Source organism: Strigops habroptila, chromosome Z (genome assembly GCF_004027225.2).
Source record: "Strigops habroptila isolate Jane chromosome Z, bStrHab1.2.pri, whole genome shotgun sequence".
NCBI classification, from domain to species: domain Eukaryota; kingdom Metazoa; phylum Chordata; class Aves; order Psittaciformes; family Psittacidae; genus Strigops; species Strigops habroptila.
In genome coordinates, this window is record NC_044302.2 from 37,067,175 (window position 1) to 37,087,909 (window position 20,735).

Below are 20,735 nucleotides of genomic sequence, written 5' to 3' on the forward strand. Positions count from 1 at the left end.
GCAGACAGGGGGCAGGCAGGGGGCAGGCAGGGGGCAGGGGCAGACAGGGGGCAGGTAGGGGGCAGGCAGGGGGCAGGCAGGGGGCAGGCAGCAGGGGGCAGGGGCAGGCAGGGGGCAGGGGGTAGGCAGGGGGCAGGGGACAGGCAGCAGGGGGCAGGGAGCAGGCAGCAGGGGGCAGGCAGGGGGCGGGCAGGGGGCAGGGGGCAGGCAGCAGGGGGCAGGCAGCAGGGGGCAGGCAGGGGGCGGGCAGGGGGGCGCCGCCGCACCTCCACCAATCGCCGCTGTGGGCAGGGAGGCGGGGCGCGCATCGCTGCGTGCGCCCGCCCCTCCCGTCGGACTTCGGCGATGCTGCGGTTACGCTGCGCTGCTGCCGCGCTGCTGCCGCTGCGGGCCGGGGCCGGGGCCGCCGCCATGTCTACTCTGCTAGTCAGCCAGCCGCGCTACGCCTGGCTGCGGGAGCTGGGCCTGCAGGAGGAGAACCCGGGCGTCTACAACGGGCGCTGGGGCGGCCGCGGGCAGGTACAGGCGGCGGCGCGGCCTGTGGCGGGGAGCGGGCCCCGGGGCACGGGGAGGAAGCGGTGGGGTCGCGGCGGGGCCCTGGACGCTGCGCCTTCTCTTCCGCTCACTCCGCTCTGCTCTAGGTGGTGACGACGTTCTGCCCCGCCAACAACGAGCCCATCGCCAGCGTCCGGCAGGTGAGCGGGGCCCGTCCGGGCAGCGGGGATCCCGGCGCAGGGCTGTTGAGGGGAGCTGCTCCTCCCCTCGGCCGCGCCGGCGGAGGGCACGGACCCGCCGGGGCCACGGGTTCTTGGGCCCTGAGGTCGGCGGTGGGGCTGATCGCTGCTCGGACAGTCTGTGGCTTTTCTGGGAAGAAAACCAGGGGGGAACCCACCTCCCCTCCCCTCTCACTGTAGCAACTGTTGGGACGAGCGAGGGCCTGTTTTCTTTATTTCACCCTGCAGAATAGGGATAGCTTGTGGCCATTCGGTGGAGCAGTGTCCAGGGGAGGTATGAACGAGAGCGTCGTGGCACTAAGTGGTGAATTTGTGAACTTTTTTGTCGTGGGAATAGTGCTGTGGCTCTAACCTACTCCTTTGGTATGCTGAGATTCGATTACCTGTTGATGGCTAGTGAGGCTAGTGGAGTAGGACAGTCCTCGCAGCCTTTGCTTGATACTGTTAGTAGTAGTAGCATCCAGGATAAAAGGAGATATGTGAATATATGTACGATGCCTCCCTTGCAGCCTCCATCCTGTATTGAGCATTCTTTGTCATCTGCTCACTCTTTTTCCTTTGTTCAGGCAGCACATATGCTTTTCCTCAACAGTAACTTCAAGCAGCTCAACACACCATATTGGCACCAAACTATGGCAGGACATAAACTTCCTGTGAAAGTGATATTCTGTCATGCAGTACTACCCACTAGTCTCGAGCTGGATGCAGAAGCTTTTCTGTGGCATTTGTTTTGCGGTTTTGGTTTTCCTAACTTTTTCTTTGACATGCTTCTTCATGTAGGCTAGTTTGGAGGATTATGAAGAAACAGTAAAGAAGGCTAAAGAGGCATGGAACATCTGGGCTGATGTAAGTTGACAGAGACTTCTCTTTTATAACATATCTCTGGCAGGTAAAGCCCATTAAATTGTCCTGTCAGGTGGAGGTGTGAAAACACGTTCATATTGTGTATTGCATTAAAGCAAAAATCTGCAATAAGGATCTCAACAAACAAATCCAGACAACTTGTGCACGTTACCACTGAGGTACAGAGGTGAGGATATTGGCTTGTGGAAAATGTTTGTTTTGAAAAGCCTGGCAACTTTGCGTAGCTTTGTGCTTGCAAGCCATTGCCCACAAGCCTCCTGAAGTTCAGAAACCTTGTCGCAAGTAGGTTATCCCTGTGGGTGTGTTTAACTTTGTGTTGCTACATGCTTTTTCCTGGGAGAACACTGTTGCTTGTTTCCTGAGGTGCAGCTCTTTGGGGGCATTGTGGGTAATGTAGTTTAGCATAAGTAGCAGAACTAATAATCTGAATGCTTCTGGCAATATTCAGTAGAACTGAAGTCTTGAATGGACACAAATGTGTGCAGTATTACCAGTCTCTGTGAGGCAGGAAACAGTTTTTGTGAAGCAGTGCACATGATAAGAGTGAGTAACAGTGTCTTGGGAAGATAAAGGGAAAAGCACAACAATCAGTGGTTTCTTGTTGCAGGGATGGAAAACTAGCAGTATATGTGCAGCAGAAGTCACAGATGTTCAACCTGAAGTAGTTTCTTTTCTTTTGCTTTGACTAGATCCCTGCACCAAAGCGTGGAGAAATAGTGCGACATATTGGTGATGCCCTGAGACAAAAAATCAAAGTTCTGGGAAGCTTGGTAAGGTGTTCTGAGAAGCTGCTTAACTTTGGAGGGGGGGAGAGAGAGGAAGGGTCAAACCTGTTTTTGTTGTTTTTCTTTAATGTGCCACTCTGCAATACTAACTTTAGTAATTGTTAAAATGCTGTTAGTTTTGTCAGCTTGCCTAAAGAAATTAAAAAAAAAAAAAAAAAAGAAAGAAAAAGGAAAAGAAAAAATAATGTAAGATTGCATTCTGGCATCCTACACTGAAAATGATAATATATAATAGCAAAAGAAAGTGTAATTCATTCTGAGCCTGTGCTCTGGCCAGGAGGAGTGTTACAGCTGTTGCCCTGCTGTTTGCCCACCAGCTGTTGCCCACCAGCCTGTCAGGTAGGAGACTGTCTGGTACTGAAAGTGTCCTGAAAAAGACCTTATTCCAATACAGAGCTTTTAACCTTGAGCTCTTTCTGGTGATCCACAGGATTTTGTGAACTGACATGTGGAGATGTAAGGCTTCAGAAGGTGAGATGGTCTTAATGAGATCTTCTTGCAGTGCTGTGCAGGACATAAAGGTTGAAGGACTGCTTTTTTAAAACACCGGTTGCTAGGGAAGAAAAAGATACAAGAGGGGGACTTGCCACTTTCCTTTAAAGGGCTTGCCTGTATGTGCTGCTGTTCAGAAACAGCTTTGAGTGAATAACTCCATGTGTAGCCAAGCCCATATTGTTAACCTACAAAACTTTGTTCTGCAGTTTCTCTTGGTGTTGTCTCCTCAGCATAGTTTCTGTAGTGGAATTAGAGTGCTAATGTACTTTTATATTGAAAAATGGCACAGTTTCCCTAGTGAATGTGGACAGACAGAAGTTTATTGTATGTTCCTTGGACAAAACTTGTTGCTTATTGTCAGAACATTTTTCTTATTTCCCCAAACAAATATGTCTGTCTAGCTCTTCCAGGGTAAGGTGTGAACTTAAGGGTGAAAGCTGTGCAGCGAGCATCCAGATTTTAGGACTTTTCTTGGCTTTATGTAAAAGGGAACGGTATGGCAACTCACCCTTTCATATGCCATTGCAAATTTCCAGGCTTGCCTGACAATGTCATTGTCAAGTATCCAGATGCACCTCTACTGCACTTACGGACTTACCACTGTGTTTCTTAGTAAATATACCTGCTGTCTCTCCATTTCTGGTCACAGATAGGGGCTAATCCTTCTGTCTCAAGATGACCACAGGCATCATAGGAATACCTAGAAATAAATTTAGTCACCTTTATTTTAACCTTTGCATGGGGATTAAAGTCTTGTGGCAGTCCTTCAAACTCTGTTCCTCACTTAACACCTGTTTCAAAGAACAGTCAACAGTCTAAACTGGTAGGTGATAACGGCATGAAAGTTGCACCTAGATATCAGAGAATGACTGTAAAATTAAATGGGGGTAAATGGGTGACTTCTTAGTTACTAAGTTAATGAATTTCCTCACTTTGGAGGAAAATTTCTTCAAATACCAGCTTATTCTCACTGATAATCTGTATGTTTGCTGTATACATCTAACATGCTTTTAACAGAAGTACATAGTTTAGGATTGACTTCATCCAAAAAAAAAAAAAGTATATTGATCTTAAATATACCAATTTATTAAAATACTAAAGATGTGTAGACATTTTCAGCAGTGTTTGAAACTCACTTTGAGATGTTGTAAAATAAGTAGTTTCCTTATGAAAAATGAAAATGACCATTTTCTTTTGCTGAAGCAGAATAATCCCTCTTTTCCAATTTATTCCACACCTGGTCCACAATGTATGCAAATGTCCTGGTGGAAATTCAGTATTCCATTGATCTAAACATGTAAATCTCATTACTGTAGGATACTCCTTTCAGTAGATTATTTTTCATTTCCTCTGTTCGTTAATTTTTTTCTTCTAATTTACTCCTATTGGAATCCTATTGGAACCATGTTCATTCTCTAAGCAGTGAATAGCTTGGGTGGAGGTGAATCTCTTCTAATGAAAAAAAAAATATTAAACTGTATTTGGTGTACAGATATACCTGATATTAGTGGGAAAGAAAATGTATTTGGGATGTAAGGGAATTAAAAAAAAAAAAAAGAAAAATGAAAACTTTTGTTTTGCTCTTATTTTTTTCAGGTCTCTCTGGAAATGGGAAAGATTTTTGTTGAGGGTATCGGGGAGGTGCAGGAGTATGTTGATGTCTGTGACTATGCTGTTGGTTTGTCCCGAATGATTGGTGGACCTATTTTGCCATCAGAAAGTAAGTATTTCTGTATGTTGTAGTTTTTGGTTTGTTTGGGTTTTTTTGGTTGGTTTTTTTGGGTTTTGGTTTTTTTTTTTTTTTTTTTTTTTTAGTTAGTTGGTTGTGGGGTTTTTTGGTTTGGTTTGGTTTTATGATTGGTTTTGGGTTTTGGTTTTTTTTTTTGGGTGCAGATGGGGAGATGGAGATGTGTCTTAAACATACAGTGATGTAGTACAGCAAATCTCTGTTCTGGGAGTTATTTAGGGAGCATGTTGTCTAGGAACAGATATGCTAGTAGGCAGAAGCACCACCTAATGATGTATCTAGCCTATGGCATATAGCAAGAGAGGCAACAGATTTTCTCTCCCCTCCTTGAAGTTAGATTCTCTGATTTCTTTGTTAATGAAGATGCTAGCAGAAAGTATGTAAAAAGTTCAATAGAAGTTCAATTAGAAATGGGAGACTTTTTTGTCAGTTACTGATCAGCAAGCAATTGCTATTCTGTTAATTGAATAGTTTAAGTAGTAAAAACTTCATGTTGCATGTTATTAGATTTTTCCACATCTAGCTAACCTTGTTTCAGTAAGCTGCAGAGCATACATAATAGAGCTCTCAACAAGCTACTGCTCTGATGGACAGAGCGGTGATGCTAGCCTCATTGCTTACGTGGTTTCTTTTTAGAAACCAAAACATTAAATAGATGCAAATTACCTTATGTTGCGTCTTTGCTTTCAGGATCTGGCCATGCTCTTATAGAGCAGTGGAACCCTGTTGGCTTAGTAGGAATTATCACAGCCTTTAACTTCCCTGTAGCTGTTTATGGGTGGAACAGTGCAATCGCAATGACCTGTGGAAATGTTTGCCTCTGGTAAGATACAGGACCCCAGTGTATTAACAGTACTTTAAAATGAGAGGGCTATTATGTTAGGCATGAAATCAAATGTCTGGTGTTTCTGTATATTTGAATCTATCTCATGTAGGCTTAATTTCTGTTGAATTTTAGGTTCACCTGTAGTTGAAGAGCTTTGTTGTATATTGTGGTAACCTCTTTTATGACGTATTGAGATTCAGACCTGCCCAGGACTTAGCCAGTTAATAAAGAATCCAGGTTTAGGTCTTGCAGCAGTGGTAGCAAACCGTTAATATTTTCAGAATTGGTACAACTAAAATTAAAAAATTAAGTAAGTAGCTTTACTTCACCTCCCAGCTCCTGCTTTGCTTTTATTTACTTTTCATTTTGCTTTCATTCACTCTAATGTCTGGCATAAGTCTTGTTCATGTGGATATGAGTAGAAGCTGTGAATGCTCAGCTTTGGAAATATTTGAGTTCCTGTCTTAACACACACCTGAAAAGCAACCTAACCAAAGTGTACTGTATTTCAGATACCATAAAAATTGTGTATTTGAATTCATATTTGAATTATTTTTTGTTCTCAAAGAATTGAAAAGAAAATAATGTCATTCTTTTTCTTTTTTTTTTTTTTTTTTTCTCCTCCTTTTTAGGAAGGGTGCTCCTACAACATCCCTCATTAGTGTTGCTGTTACAAAGTGAGCTCTGGTTTATTTACTTTTTAAACATCTTTTGTATTCAAGGTAGTGCTTAGCAGTCAGAAGAACTGCTTTCCCTGTGTCACTTAAGAAGCAGTGGTACATACGGGATGTTACCTATACTGCTGGTCAGTTTCTTCTGTCACCAGGGCTGTGCTGCTGCTGAAGTAGGGCTAGTTATGTGGTTTGCTTCCTTGTAGAAGAGGAATTGCTCACAAAATTCAGCTTCCCTCAATCATGCATTCATGTTTCAGAATAATCCCTTTTTTTGGGAGTCTCAGCCCAACATCAGCACCAGCCTCTTGGCAAATACTTCTGGCTGGTTGTGTAGACCTATATCCTGAAGGTGCCTTCACATGATTTTTATTATCCAAACCTTGTAATACCTTAGCATTCATTTCCACTGTTCAAAACTCATTCTTGATAAAAGGGAGAGGAACCCCAAAGAATAAATCTCATAGTGGTGCTTGCTCTAGGTTTATTGTTACTTTGCTTATTATATTAGCATTGTGTGCTACAAATAGCATTTATTTTTAAATGCTAGATATAAATAGTCCCCTTTAAAATAATTAGTAAGTCTTGTAGCTTTAATATTAACCCCTGAGAACAATGGCCTGAAAAGACTTAAAAGTATTTTATGTAGCTCCATGAAGTTACATAGATGTCTCTTTCTGATGGTAAAAGACTGTACGGCCAAGGTTTTTACATGCTTACCTAGTGCTCGTCTGTGCTGGTTGTGCGGACACATAATAAATATATTTTAGAGTCTTACTTCACTGTGAGCTAGGACTGTAAAACAAAACTCCTTGATGAGAGACATGTTACGTATTGTACAAACTACATGTCAATTAAATGCAAGACTCCTTCTTTTCAAAAATCTATAGATTCTTTATGTGCATGAAGAATAGTTTTAATGGTGCATTCCCTATTATATGCACCTGTCAGAGATGTCTGAAATTTTTATATCTTTGATTCTAGAATAATTGCCAAAGTCTTGGAGGATAACAAAGTGCCTGGAGCAATCTGTTCTCTAGTTTGTGGTGGAGCAGACATTGGGTAGGTAACAGTTCTTGTGTTTCGTGAAGATATATAGAGGGTAAAGAATATTCTTTGAGGTACTTCTTGTGAAGTTTTTCTGATCTCCAGGAGTTCCTAGTACATGCACGTACCTGTTGCCATCATTTTTATCTGGTTTAACTCTGGCTCTGCTGTAAACATATTATATACTTAGAATCATAGAATCATAGAATAGTAAGGGTTGGAAAGGACCTTAAGATCATCTAGTTCCAACCCCCTGCCATGGGCAGGGACACCTTGCCCTAAACCATGTGGTCCAAGGCTCTGTCCAACCTGGCCTTGAACACTGCCAGGGATGGAGCATCCACAACCTCCCTGGGCAACCCATTCCAGTGCTTCACCACCCTCACTGTAAAGAACTTCTTCCTTATATCTAATCTAATCTTCCCCTGTTTAAGTTTGAATCCATTACCCCTTGTCCTACCACTACAGTCCCTAAGGAAGAGTCCCTCCCCAGCATCCTTGTAGACCCCCTTCAGATACTGGAAGGCTGCTATGAGGTCTCCATGCAGCCTTCTCTTCTCCAGGATGAACAGCCCCAACTCTCTCAGCCTGTCTTCATATGGGAGGTGCTCCAGCCCTCTTATCATCCTCGTGGCCCTCCTCTGGACTCACTCCAACATCTCCGTGTCCTTTTTATGTCGAAGACACCAGAACTGTACGCAGTACTCCAAGTGAGGTCTCACAAGAGCAGAGTAGAGGGGCAGGATCACCTCCTTTGACCTGCTGGTCACGCTTCTTTTGATGCAGCCCAGGATACAGTTGGCTTTCTGGGCTGCAAGCGCACACTGAAGCCGGCTCATGTTAAGCTTCTCGTCAACCAACACCCCCAGGTCCTTCTCTGCAGGGCTGCTCTGAATCTCTTCTCTGCCCAACCTGTAGCAGTACCTGGGATTGCCCCGACGCAGGTGTAGGACCTTGCACTTGGTTTGGTTAAACTTCATAAGGTTGGCATCGGCCCACCTCACAAGCGTGTCAAGGTCCCTCTGGATGGCATCCCTTCCCTCCAGCGTACCAACCAAACCACACAGCTTGGTGTCGTCGGCAAACTTGCTGAGGGCGCGCTCAGTCCCACTGTCCATGTCGCCGACAAAGATGTTGAACAGGGCCGGTCCCAACACTGATCCCTGAGGGACACCACTCGTTACAGGTTTCCAACTGGACATCGAGCCATTTACCACAAGTCTTTTGCGTGTGGCCATCGAGCCAGTTCTTTATCCACTGAGTGGTCCATCTATCAAATTGATGTCTCTCCAATTTAGAGACAAGGATGTCGTGCGGGACAGTGTCGAACGCTTTGCACAAGTCCAGGTAGATGACGTCAACTGCTCTGCCCCTGTCCATCAGTTCCGTGGCTCCATCATAGAAGGCCACCAAATTGGTCAGGCAGGATTTCCCCGTAGTGAAACCATGTTGGCTGTCACCAACCACCTCCTTGTTTTTCATGTGCCTTAGCATGTTTTCCAGGAGAACCTGCTCCAAGATTTTGCCAGGCACAGAGGTGAGGCTGACTAGTCTGTAGTTCCCCGGGTCTTCCACCTTCCCCTTCTTGAAAATGGGGGTTATATTACCCTTCTTCCAGTCATTGGGAACTTCACCTGACTGCCATGATTTTTCGAATATGATGGACAGTGGTTTAGCAACTTCATTCGCCAACTCCTTCAGGACCCGTGGATGGATTTCATCAGGTCCCATGGACTTGTGCACGTTCAGGTTCTTAAGATGGTCTCGAACCTGATCCTCTCCTACAGTGGGCCTAAGGTCTTCATTCTCACAGTCCCTGCATTTGCTTTCCAAGACTTTTGTGGTGTGGTCAGAGCATTTGCTAGTGAAGACTGAGGCGAAGAAGTCATTGAGAAGCTCAGCCTTCTCCAAATCCATGGTAGCCAGTTCTCCTGATAGCTTCCAGAGGGGGCCCATGTTGTCCCTAGTCTCTCTTTTATTTGTTATGCACTTATAGAAGCCCTTCCTGTTATCTTTTACATCCCTTGCCAAACTTAATTCTAGCTGGGCCTTAGCGTTCCTAACCTGGTCCCTACCTTCCCAGGCAATGCTCCTATATTCTTCCCAGGCTGCCTGTCCTCGCTTCCACCTTCTATAAGCTTCTTTTTTCCCTCTAAGTTTCCTCAGCAGCTCCTTGTCCATCCATGGAGGTCTCCTGGCCCTCCTGCTGCACTTCCTTCTAGTCGGGATGCAACACTCTTGAGCACGTAGCAGGTGATCCTGGAATATTGACCAGCAGTCTTGGGCCCCCCTGCCCTCTAGAACTATATCCCGTGGAACCTTACTAAGGAGGTTCCTGAAGAGGCCAAAGTCTGCTTTCTTGAAGTCCAGGGCAGTGAGCTCGCTGCATGCTCTTCTCACCGTCCTGAGGATCTCAAACTCAACCATCTCGTGATCACTAGAGCCAAGGCTGCCCTGGAGCGTCACATTTCCAACCAGTTCCTCCCTGTTGGAGAGCACGAGGTCAAGCATGGCACCTCTCCTTGTCGGCTCCTCAATTGCTTGAAAGAAGAAGTGGTCTTCCACACAATCGAGGAACCTCCTGGATTGCTTGTGCCGGGCCATACCGTCCCTCCAACAGATGTCAGGATGGTTGAAGTCCCCCATGAGGATAAGGGCCTGCGAGCGTGAGGCTGCTCCTATCTGTCTGTAGAGCGCTTCATCCACAGAGTCCTCTTGATCAGGCGGCCTGTAACAGATCCCCACAATAATGTCCCCCATTGCTGTTTTCCCTTTGACCCTGACCCACAAACACTCTGTTACCTCATCACCCGTCCCCAGACAGAGTTCCATACTCTCTAGCCTATCACTGACATAGATAGCAATGCCCCCTCCCCGTCTGCCTGGCCTGTCTTTTCTAAACAGCCTGTAACCTTCCATTCTGACACTCCAGTCATAGGAGCCATCCCACCATGTTTCTGTGATACCAATGACATCACATTCCCGTAGCCTTGCACACATCTCTAATTCCTCTTGCTTGTTCCCCATACTACGGGCGTTTGTATAGAGGCACCTTAGCCGAGCTCCAAATGCAGCCGACTCAATGGCTGGGGCAGCTGGTACATCTCTACATCGCTCCAAGCACTTATTACAGGTGCTGGCAACTGACCAGGAGTGTTGGGATGGATCAATGCTCCCCTCCCCCAACACATCTAGTTTAAAGCTTTCTTGACCAGCCTGGCAAGCCTCCTACCAAAACAGCTCTTCCCGTTCTTTGTCAGACCAGCTCCACCAGCCTCCAGTAGACCTGGCCTCCCAAATGGAGCCCCATGTTCTAAATAGCCAAACCCCTGACTATGGCACCACCATTCTAACCATTTATTAACCTGCCAAATGCACCTAGGTTTTTTAAGGTCCTCCCCTTTGTCCTGGAGAATCGATGAAAAAACTATCTATCTGAGCTCCAGAGCCCCTAACCACCTCTCCCAGGGCTCTGTAGCCCTTAATGTTCTCCAGGCTACTGCTATCTATATCACTAGCACCCACATGGACCACTAGAAGGGGGTAATGGTCAGCAGGACTTACTAGAGCAGGCAGCCTCTTAGCAACCTCCCTGACCCGAGCTCCTGGCAGGCAACACACCTCCCTCGAGACTGGATCAGGCCGGCAGATAGGTGCCTCTGTGCCTTTCAAAGTAGAGTTCCCTACTACTATGACCCGCCACTTTTTCCTGGAGGCACCAGTAGGATGCTCATTAGGTGTGGTGGGTGCTTTCTCGTTAGCCCCCTCCAGAACTGCGAAGCGGTTCTGGGTGGGGACATCAGATTTATACTTCTACAGATATATACTTCTACTTGCTGTTGTGAGATCAGTGGCTAATAAATAACTTATCGGATACTTGTTGAAGAGACATGACTGAGTTTACATTCTACTTCCAAATGTTCTTATACCCAAAGAATAGAGCTAATATTAAATTCCACTCATCATGTTCTTAGGATTTTTCAAGTTTAGCCCATTGGTCTTTTGGAACACTTGAGGAGAATACTTCCCTATTTTCCATGCTCACACAGGACTCTGCATTTGCTCATAGAAGCATACTTGTGCTTGGAAGCTGTACAAATCAAATTGTTTTGTTTGGTTATTACAATGAGACAATTCACAGTACAAATGGATATTCAGATGTATCTTTTGAGCATTTCAGGAGAAGAAAAAACAGATGGTAAGTCATAGGTATGCATATTATCTTAGGGAACACAACTATTGGAATTGATCTCACTGTGTACTTTATATTGAATTTCAAAGTTAGTACAGGAGATGATCTTATTGTCTGAAAAGAAGGAGAGAATAGCCTTGTTCCTCTTCTTCTGATGAAGAAAAAGCTTTGCTGCCATCTGTTCAGTCACTTACATGATGTTTTCAAAGAAGTTGCTATGATTTTCAAAGATCTCACTGGTTGAAGTTGGTTTATGTGGAAGATGCAAGGAGCTCTTCCAGCTGTTCCATTGAACATGGTGGTATGTGTCCCATTGTGCAGGACAGCAATGGCAAAGGATGAGAGAATGGACCTGTTGTCCTTCACTGGCAGCACGAAAGTGGGCAAGCAAGTAGCACTTACCGTTCAGGAGAGATTTGGTGAGTGTGTGGGATCTCCTCCATTTCTTTCCATGGTCAGAAAAGGTAGGGAAGCCCCATAAGATTTTAAAATAACAGCTTGTTTCACTTATCTCTTGCTATACTTTTTTATTTTTTAACTTGGTGGAAATAGGATATTGAAACTTCTCAGAGGTAGATACTCCATATTTCAGTCAGTTCTGTCATGACTTGACTTTTTTCCCAGGGTATCCACAAATCCATGGTCCTGCACTTGATTTGGGGTGTGGCAGGGGATGTGGTGTCCGTGAAAATAACTGTGTGGAGATTGGCAGGGCCTATGGCCTTCTGGTGATGTGTTCGTGGAGAAACGCCCTTTCATCTTTTAGTCCTTACAAATACAGGAGAAAAGTTATGATTTTTTAGGTGCTGGTTTTATTGCAAATATTTAAAAGTGTACATGCAGGAGTCCATGCATAGCTGCTGAATTCTAAATTTTTAGTATTACACAGAGAACCTTGCAAACAGGATTTTCTCATATGTTTGAAGTTCATAAGTGGAGTGTAAAAATTAAAAAAAAAAAAAAATCAGAACAGATTGCAAATGTTCACCCAGAAGTAGATGGCATTTCTTTCTTTCAGATTTGAGGTAAAACAATTAGCAAATAAGCCGAGTTAAGTTATATATGTGCATTTTGATCTTTGTAGCACCTCCTCATCTTCTTTGTCTGCATCATACTATTTATGCTGCAACTTCTTCTGTTTTCATCTTTTTCTTTCCAGTGCTGTTTTTGCCTATTTTTTAAAGATTCCTTCTGCCATAACTGCTGTCCAGGTATCTTTCTTCACAATATGTGAGATTCAGTGTAATTTTCTCCTTTGGCTAGAGTGATTAGTTGACTGAGATGCCAAAAACTTTTTGTCTATCCAGGAAAATATGTTTAATGGTAACTTAGATCTAGTTAGAAGCGACCTCACTCACTGAGGTGCAGTGAATACATGTATGCATGCCATAACTTGTGTTGTGTGTTTTTGTTAGGTCGAAGTCTGCTGGAACTGGGAGGAAACAATGCCATTATTGGTAATACGCACTAAAGAAATCTAGTCCCATAGATGATATTTGGAAGCTTGTATACAGAAGTTTGTATTTCTACAATTGTCCTTTTTTCCCCCTTTTTTTTTCCACACTGGGTTTTAAAAAGTACGTAATAGAATGTTGGTGGGTTTTTTTCTCTCTTCAGTGTTGTGAAGGGGTAGTGTTTTAAGATTAAAAAATGAAAGTTCAAGCTCTTATGTGTTCACTGTTGAAATTAAGAAGGAAATGAGAAAAACAGTAAGCTTCAGTAATGGGATGTGGACAATGCTAAATAAACTTGAACTTAGGATAGTTCTAATTTTATGAACACATTTGTAGAATTTTATGATAAAATATTTAATAACATCAGTATATTTTATAATATAAAATATATAATACATGATACTTGAAAGCAAAGCATGCAGGTATTTATTTTAGTAGCACATTTTACAGGTTTAAGTGACTTAGGGTATGATCTAGTTCTCAGATAAACATAACATTGACACTGTGAAGCTGAGCAATGTGGCAGAAAGAAAATACAAGCTGGATAAATACATAAATTGTTGATGTGGTGTTTTGTAACCTTCTGTTTCACCTTTCTCATATTGTAAACAAATGTAGTTTCGTATCTAGAATATTAAGCTCTTTTAAAAATCACATTTGAGCAGGTCTTTCTTTTTTTCCTGTGCTGCTCTGAAGCCAGTAGCATAAACATGCTTTACAGTTAAAAAATTGTTTCCTTTTTCACATGAAAGTCCTGTTTTTTCTGGAATTGACTTAGAATGATGGCATAAACAGTTTGTTTGGACTTCACTGCAAGTTTAGTAATAATTTTGGACACTTACAGAGTTACGTAGGACTGGTGAAGCTGAGTGATATTTCGGTGATCTAATGAGTCTTACACATACTAGCTCTGCTTCAAACATCCCAGTGTCTTCTAGCCGATGAATTTGTTCAGCTCATTTATATTTTACATCACTGTACACCTGTGTGTTTTAGCTACTTTTTCTGCATGCCATGTGGATACACTTTACCACTGTTTCTTTACGCTACTGGACTTCTCAGTGGGAGAAGGACAAGGTGAAGAGATGGCAAGAAATTGCTTGCAGTTTCTTGAATTAAATTGAAGCTGCAGTTCTTTGCAAGCTTTACTGCAAAAGGCTCTCTTCAGTAGTTCAGAGCTACATTTATTTCCAATTGTGTGTGTCTAATTCCAGGTGTAAAAATCACGTGTTTTGAGGTGTTTCTGTATATCTTAGTGTGCTCTGCTAGGGTGATTATTCCTAATGCTTCTTGACCAGCATGTCAGTTTATTATATTATCTAGTGTCTTAAATGTTGCAAACTGTCTGTTTATTTCAGTAACAACATGCTCATATTTTAATTTTTGTAAGTTTTTGAAGATGCAGATTTGAACCTCGTCATCCCATCTGCTCTTTTTGCTGCTGTGGGAACAGCGGGTCAGAGGTGCACAACTGCTAGAAGGCTGGTGAGTATATGTGTATTGTCTGGCTTGGGTAGCTCTGAGTTTAAAGTTAATTCAAATTAGCTCAGAAAATGCCTAACAATTCCTAATAGTATGGAGAGCAACAAATAATCTTCAAAGCATATTTTAACTTTGTCAAAAATCAGAATGATGGGAAAATAAGATGGTAGTTTGTCATTCTACTATAATTCTATCTCTGTTTCTTTGTGTTTCCAAGTGTAGCTGTTGCTAAAACACAGGAAAATAAACCTTTCTATACTTCCTATAGTTCTCTGTTTTCATTGCCAGAGCTTCTTGGCATGTGCCTCCTGCAAATTTTGGTGCAGGGTTTAGGTTTCAGCAAAGCAACTCTTTGTGTGCTGCTTACATCATTACTAATTCTTAACCAATCATTTTGAACAAGTTTAAAGGTGTTACAGTGTCAGCCTATGTCTAGTCTTTCCAGAACTGGGTTGATTGGGTAAATATTTGCCAAAATTGATGCAGGTTAGTTTTGGGTCTATAGGAAGGGCAGTGATTCGTCAAATTATAGCAATAAAAATCACTTGAGTATTTGTTCTGAAACACTTAACCAAAGAGTTTACAGAACACTTTAATACTATTGATCTGATATCTTGTAAAATGATAACAGGTTTTTGTTTCTTTGATTGTTTTCTATCTTCATGGTGAAGCTTTTAAATCTTCCTGTCATGGTGTTGGTCCTGTTTCAAGGCCTTGCTTATGTGTTTATTTTTAACTTTGGGATTTGCCGCATATGGGCAACACCATCTCTGCACTTCATTCAGCCCTCTTCTAAGTGCAGTAGTACTTCAGGAATAGTTACATACGTTGAGTTGTCTTACAACCTTCTTACCAAGTTTTGTTTAGTTCCTCCATGAAAGCATCCATGATGATGTGGTGGCAAAGCTTGCTAAGGCCTATGCTCAGGTCCGCATCGGTGATCCACTGGATTGTAAGTAGCTATTTTCACATCATAGGTTTAGGATACAAGTTTCTGTTTGATTCTTTCTAATTAAATTGCATGAGATTATAGATCAAACCCATCTAATTTTAGCAGTTTAACAGGTAGGGGGGATAGCTGTTTCATTTAGAGTACTAAGTCTGAAAAGGAGATGAGGAATCTAGCCTAATACTGCTCATCTGGGACAGGAGAAATAATTATTCCCAAAATGTCATTATACACACATACAGTTAAGCTGAAAGTATGTCTTTATATCTTTTGTTTTTAGCTGACACTCTGTATGGGCCTCTTCATACCAAAGAAGCAGTGAAAATGTTCCTTGATGCAATAGAACAAGCGAAACAACAGGGTGGCTCTGTGGTTTATGGTGGAAAGGTGACTTACTTTTACTCTGCTACATTTAGCACTCTAGAGGGAAAAAAAAAAAAGAGTAATGTGGTGGCTTAGGCCAAGATTGTCCCTCAATTTGTCCTGTCGGCCATTACAGAATGTTAAGTTAGTCAGTCTGAGAATGTTTGAATTGCAATCTTGTCTGTAGGGTAAAGATGGGTCTACTTGGAAGCTATCTTCTCCTCCAAGAAATGGCTAAAACCTTTTGGCTCTTGGCTCCCTAGTTGCAGGTGATGGTGAAAATACAGCAATGAAATGGTCAATATCAAACATACAACAAGGAAAAAATCCTGTTCTGCCCTTGGATTCTCAACATAAAACTTCAGGAAACACTGAAGATTCAGGAAAGCCAGTTGCACATCTTCGTCATATGGGATATTTTATCCTCATGGACTTAACATTCTGGGAATTCTTGTCCTTTACTGGCACTTTCTTTATTCCTAATACCTTTAAGTTCTAATCAGCTTACTAAGCAGCTTGCAAGCAGAAGAAAGGAAGTGTTTTTTGTCAGCTGCTAGACTTTGAGATTTGATTGTCTCTTTAGTAGACTAAGTTATGCTTCTGTATTTTAAATATTTAAAGGAAATACTCAAGTAAAATTTAAGTTATCTACTCAGATGATCTGACCTTCTATTTCTGATTGCTAGGCACAACTACAGTAATCAGACTGTGAAGGATCCCCTTCCTACACTAGTACTAAGCAGGATGCTAGTTTGAACTTACTAAGTTGTTTTCTCTTTTATGTGTTTTGAAGGTTATAAATCGCCCTGGAAATTATGTTGAACCAACCGTTGTGGCTGGCCTTCCTCATAATGCTCCCATTGTCCACACTGAGACGTTTGCCCCCATACTGTATGTGCTGAAATTTAAGGTAAAATTACAGTAAGCAGTTAGACAGGTGTCAAGGATACTAACAGAAGAGTCAGGAGAGAGGTTTCAGGTGTATGACATGTTCATGTAATTGTCCTGGCTCTTGAAGAAGTGTGAACTGTTCTTCTGCTTTGCAGGATATTCACTGTAATAGCTTACCTCACTATGTGAAGTAAATGTGTAGCTACATTTACACATTTTTGATGAAGAGCACTGGAGTTAAGATGAGAGTCTGTACAGGAACAGATTTTTGTTGCTCATGTTAACCTGCTCAAAAGCAAGTTGTGTGTTTTGTGCAGTGATGGAGGTATCCTATCCCTGACTTGGTGCATGTGTATTTGCCAAGTGGCTTTCTGTATATTTGCATTATGGATGTAGTACATTGGGTTTTTTCTCACAGTGTTTCTTTGTAACTGTTTCGCTTTCAATGGTCATGGTTTAACCATTGACACATGCTCCTTTTAGGAGGAAGAGGAAGTTTTTGCCTGGAATAATGAAGTAAAACAAGGTCTTTCCAGCAGTATCTTTACCACGGATTTGGGAAGGATTTTCCGCTGGCTTGGGTATAGTTTAAATTTTTTTTCTGCCTTCTTGAAGCATAAGATCGCAGTCTCTCATGTCTTTAGTAAACCTATGCACAATATAGTTGAGCATTTTATAGCTCTCAATTTAGGAAAGGAGCCTTTCCTGATCCTGAGGAATAAATGTGCCTTGCCTTTGTTTGTAGACCGAAGGGATCTGACTGTGGCATTGTGAATGTCAACATCCCAACCAGTGGGGCTGAGATTGGAGGTGCTTTTGGTATGTTACTTACGCTTTTTTATTTACCCTCTTAATGATGAAATCCTCTAGCATCAGTTCTAGAGACTTGGTGGTATTCTTTGGGCTTTTTTCTTTTTTTTACTTATTTTTTTTAAAGTTGTGGTGGCTTCATGTTTTTCTAACAACTCTGGAGGAAAATAAAGCATTAACACTATAAAACAAGTATAATTTAGATCTCTTCATCTTGTTTTTCAGTGTTTTAATGAGTCCATTCAAGTGACTAAATCCGAAGAAATCAATTAAATTAATTTTGAATTATACTGCTTCAGTAGAAAACAGAAATTGATTAGAAGTAGTTGGATTTCAGAGTTTGAAAATGTCTGTATTTGGGTTTTAAATATTGCATGTACGATCCCCACCAAACCATCAAGGGAATGTAACTCAAACGTATGTTTTGAATGTGTTTGGAGATGTGGCTGAGTGGAAAACTGTTTAAAAGACTTTTAATTAAAACAGTGTTGAGCATTTTTGGTTTGTATGTTTGCATATGAAAATTACAGCATGAAATATATTTGTGAGAAAGTTTTTGAATACATTTTTTGCCTGTATTTCTCTTTTTTGTATATACTAAAGGAAGGCGCGCGGTGAGAAGAAGGAATATTCACCTTACCGTTTAAACACTACAAGAACCAGCATGTTCTTGTACTCTTCTCTCATGTTAAAGTACCTTTAAATAAGGTTGTGTGATGTCAGCATGATGAGACTTTCCACTCCAGGCAGGTATTTTTTGGATCAAGCATGAGGAAAGAGTTAGCTGTGTGAGTTGTATATTGTGGTGTTTTGGTAATTTATTTCAGATATGGAAAAAGGGCAAAGGAATAGTTTTTCCCAGAAATTTTTATGAAATGCCTCACCACCTGGAGTTGCTCCAGATTCCTATGCTCAAAAAAATTTCAAATTTTCATTTATAACATTTTTTCTACAGGTGGTGAAAAGCACACTGGGGGGGGAAGAGAATCTGGAAGTGATTCATGGAAACTTTATATGAGACGGTCTACTTGGTAAGACAGACTTTTTAAATTCCAAATAAATGTGAATTGCAAATAAACTTGCAAAAGTTCAAAACGTATAAATCCTTGACTATAGGAGGTTATCTTCGCTAAATGTGAGGTAACAGTGAGTGTAACTGTCTTTTCTTCATGCAAGAATTTACATTTGTGTTCCTAGTAGAAGATTATCTGAAGGGTCTAAATAAAGACCTTTCTTCATTCACTGTGGCTCAAAAAGAAAAAAAAAGTCTTTTCTTTTGCCCCTACTGCCTGATTTTAAACTTGGCTAAAAAATAAGTTGCTGAAACTTATCAGGAAATACATGAAGTAGGAAACAGTGTGGGGGCCACTATTGCCAGCAGTTGGCAATTTAGCTACGTGTTGGGTGTCTATCCTGATAAATCTCCTGACAGCCTGTAGTGGGTGACCATTCCTACTCTCAGCTGGCCTTCCTAGCTTTTGCCTGTGCTGAGTTTGGTTTTCACACAAAGGCTTATGAATGTGAGAAATCCCACCTTGATTCTTTCTGTATGGATATTCTCCTAGTAAGAAATTAAATAGTGTTACTTTAATCTACCTAGAAAACATAATGGGGAATGTGGTCTCTCCCTGTACATAGTTACTATATTGAAAACCAGAGTAGTCAGTTCATAACTTTAAACAGGCAAACTGCTTATAGAAGTCTTTTGTATACAAGTGGCAGAAATAAGAATCCTTGTACATAGGAAATGGATTGCATAATCTGTCTCAGTGACCAAGTCTGGTCTCTAAATACTTGTTTCTCTTCCAGTACAATCAACTACAGCAAGGATTTACCTCTGGCTCAAGGAATCAAGTTTCAGTAACAGCTTTATGAATGGCCATGCCATGAAGTCTCCTAGCATTTCAGAACTAAGCACCTTCTAAGCCTCATGGGAAAGAAAATTAATTACATTAAACTTACCTGCAGCAAAGATGTCAATTCTGTCAAAAAATCAGCTACTCTAAAATTGCTTCAATTTCAATATATGAAATTACTGCTTTGGTCTTCATATGAGAAGTACGTGGTCTTGGGAAGAAGGGAGGGTGACAAAAAGTAGCAAACTTGGATTCAGATGGCCTGGATAATCTGTGGCCTTATTGCTATATTTCAGTATCAACACTGTATCTCCTGCCTCCCCACTGTTTGCTGATATTTCCAGTTAGTAGGTCTATGCTTTGAACTACGTGCTGAGTTTCATGTAGATAAGTGGTGCTGTGGAGGGTGGGCACTACAGAGCTATTTTTAACACATGAATAAAGGTACATTTTGTGAGATACCTTGTGCTTCTAGGGTTTTTCTCTTCATTACTTTGGAGCAGGAACATTCGTCTGACTGTCCGTTTTCACACACTTTGAGCTGCTAGCTGGGAGAAATGTCACTAGGCTAAAAGGACCACTTTAGTTTCCTGCCTCTCCTTCGGAAAGAAGACTTTGACCCTGTGTATTGAGAGGTAAGGGGTAAGACCAAGGGCTACTGCACTCTCCTGGAGCCTCCTTGTAAGGCTAGAAGAAGTCACAGCCAATTTGGGTTGTCGCAAACCTTGTGCAACTCTACAATCAAACCAGCTGGAGAACTAGAGATGCGGCCAGGAGGGAACACTCTCCTAGAAAGAATTTGCCTGGGAAAGGCCAATTGTTTATGTGTTTTCACCTTAGGAGGGGATTTCTCATGGCCACTGAAGACTACAGCCATCAGCAGCTGATTTAGGAGCCTTGCTCAGTATCCAGGATGAGAAAAGGAATGGTGCTGCGAGGTTGATTTTAGCTTTCCACAGAGTAACTTCTGAGGTTTTTAATGTATCATTTTCTGAGGAAGCTTCTTTTCTTCTCAGTCTTAAGTACCATTTTTCCACAATCTCTGAACATGGCAGGACTGTTCATTTTGGGCTCAGATTCTAGGACTCTGATTCAGTTTCTTATTTATTTTTGATGCTAAGGTCATGTCATCCAAATTGTTCTAAAAGTCCAACACACCACAATGCTGGCTGGTCTTCTTTCACCTTAATATCTGGTTTTAAAATAGGGACTGTTTTGAATTTTGCATCTGTATTATAGAAGATATTTTGGGTGTCACTTTCTATAGAACAAATGGTAGGCAGCCGAAGCTTTTTCTACTGAGCCTCTTAAAGCCATGTGAACTCTCTCCCGTAGTTCTTTATCTTTCTCTACTTAACTAGAAAACAGATTTAATGAAAGAATGTTGTGTATTAGCATACAGAAAGAGCTTATAATCCCCTAAGCAGACAGATAAATCATTAGCAGATAGAGGGCAAAGAAACAATCCAATTTCCAAGTTTAATTATTCTGAAAATTGCACAAGTTACAGAAGCTGTATTCTTTAATGTTGTTCTGTAACCAATGAGTGCTGGTATGAAATTCTCAATA

The 20,735-nt window shown here is 41.8% G+C and overlaps 1 protein-coding gene across 1 annotated transcript; it reads left to right on the forward strand.

Moving 5' to 3' along the window:
* The first annotated feature begins 303 nt into the window (after positions 1-303).
* ALDH7A1 (aldehyde dehydrogenase 7 family member A1) lies at positions 304-19,632 on the forward strand. The gene is made up of 18 exons (XM_030512319.1): positions 304-519; positions 642-695; positions 1,515-1,580; positions 2,288-2,368; positions 4,475-4,598; positions 5,316-5,448; positions 6,084-6,128; positions 7,107-7,184; positions 11,683-11,780; positions 12,777-12,818; positions 14,206-14,300; positions 15,165-15,249; positions 15,527-15,633; positions 16,403-16,519; positions 16,984-17,081; positions 17,246-17,319; positions 18,266-18,341; positions 19,120-19,632. Exons 1-18 carry the CDS (start codon positions 346-348, stop codon positions 19,172-19,174), a joined length of 1,602 nt encoding a protein of 533 aa, XP_030368179.1. The 5' UTR covers positions 304-345; the 3' UTR covers positions 19,175-19,632.
* The last annotated feature ends 1,103 nt before the right edge of the window (positions 19,633-20,735 follow it).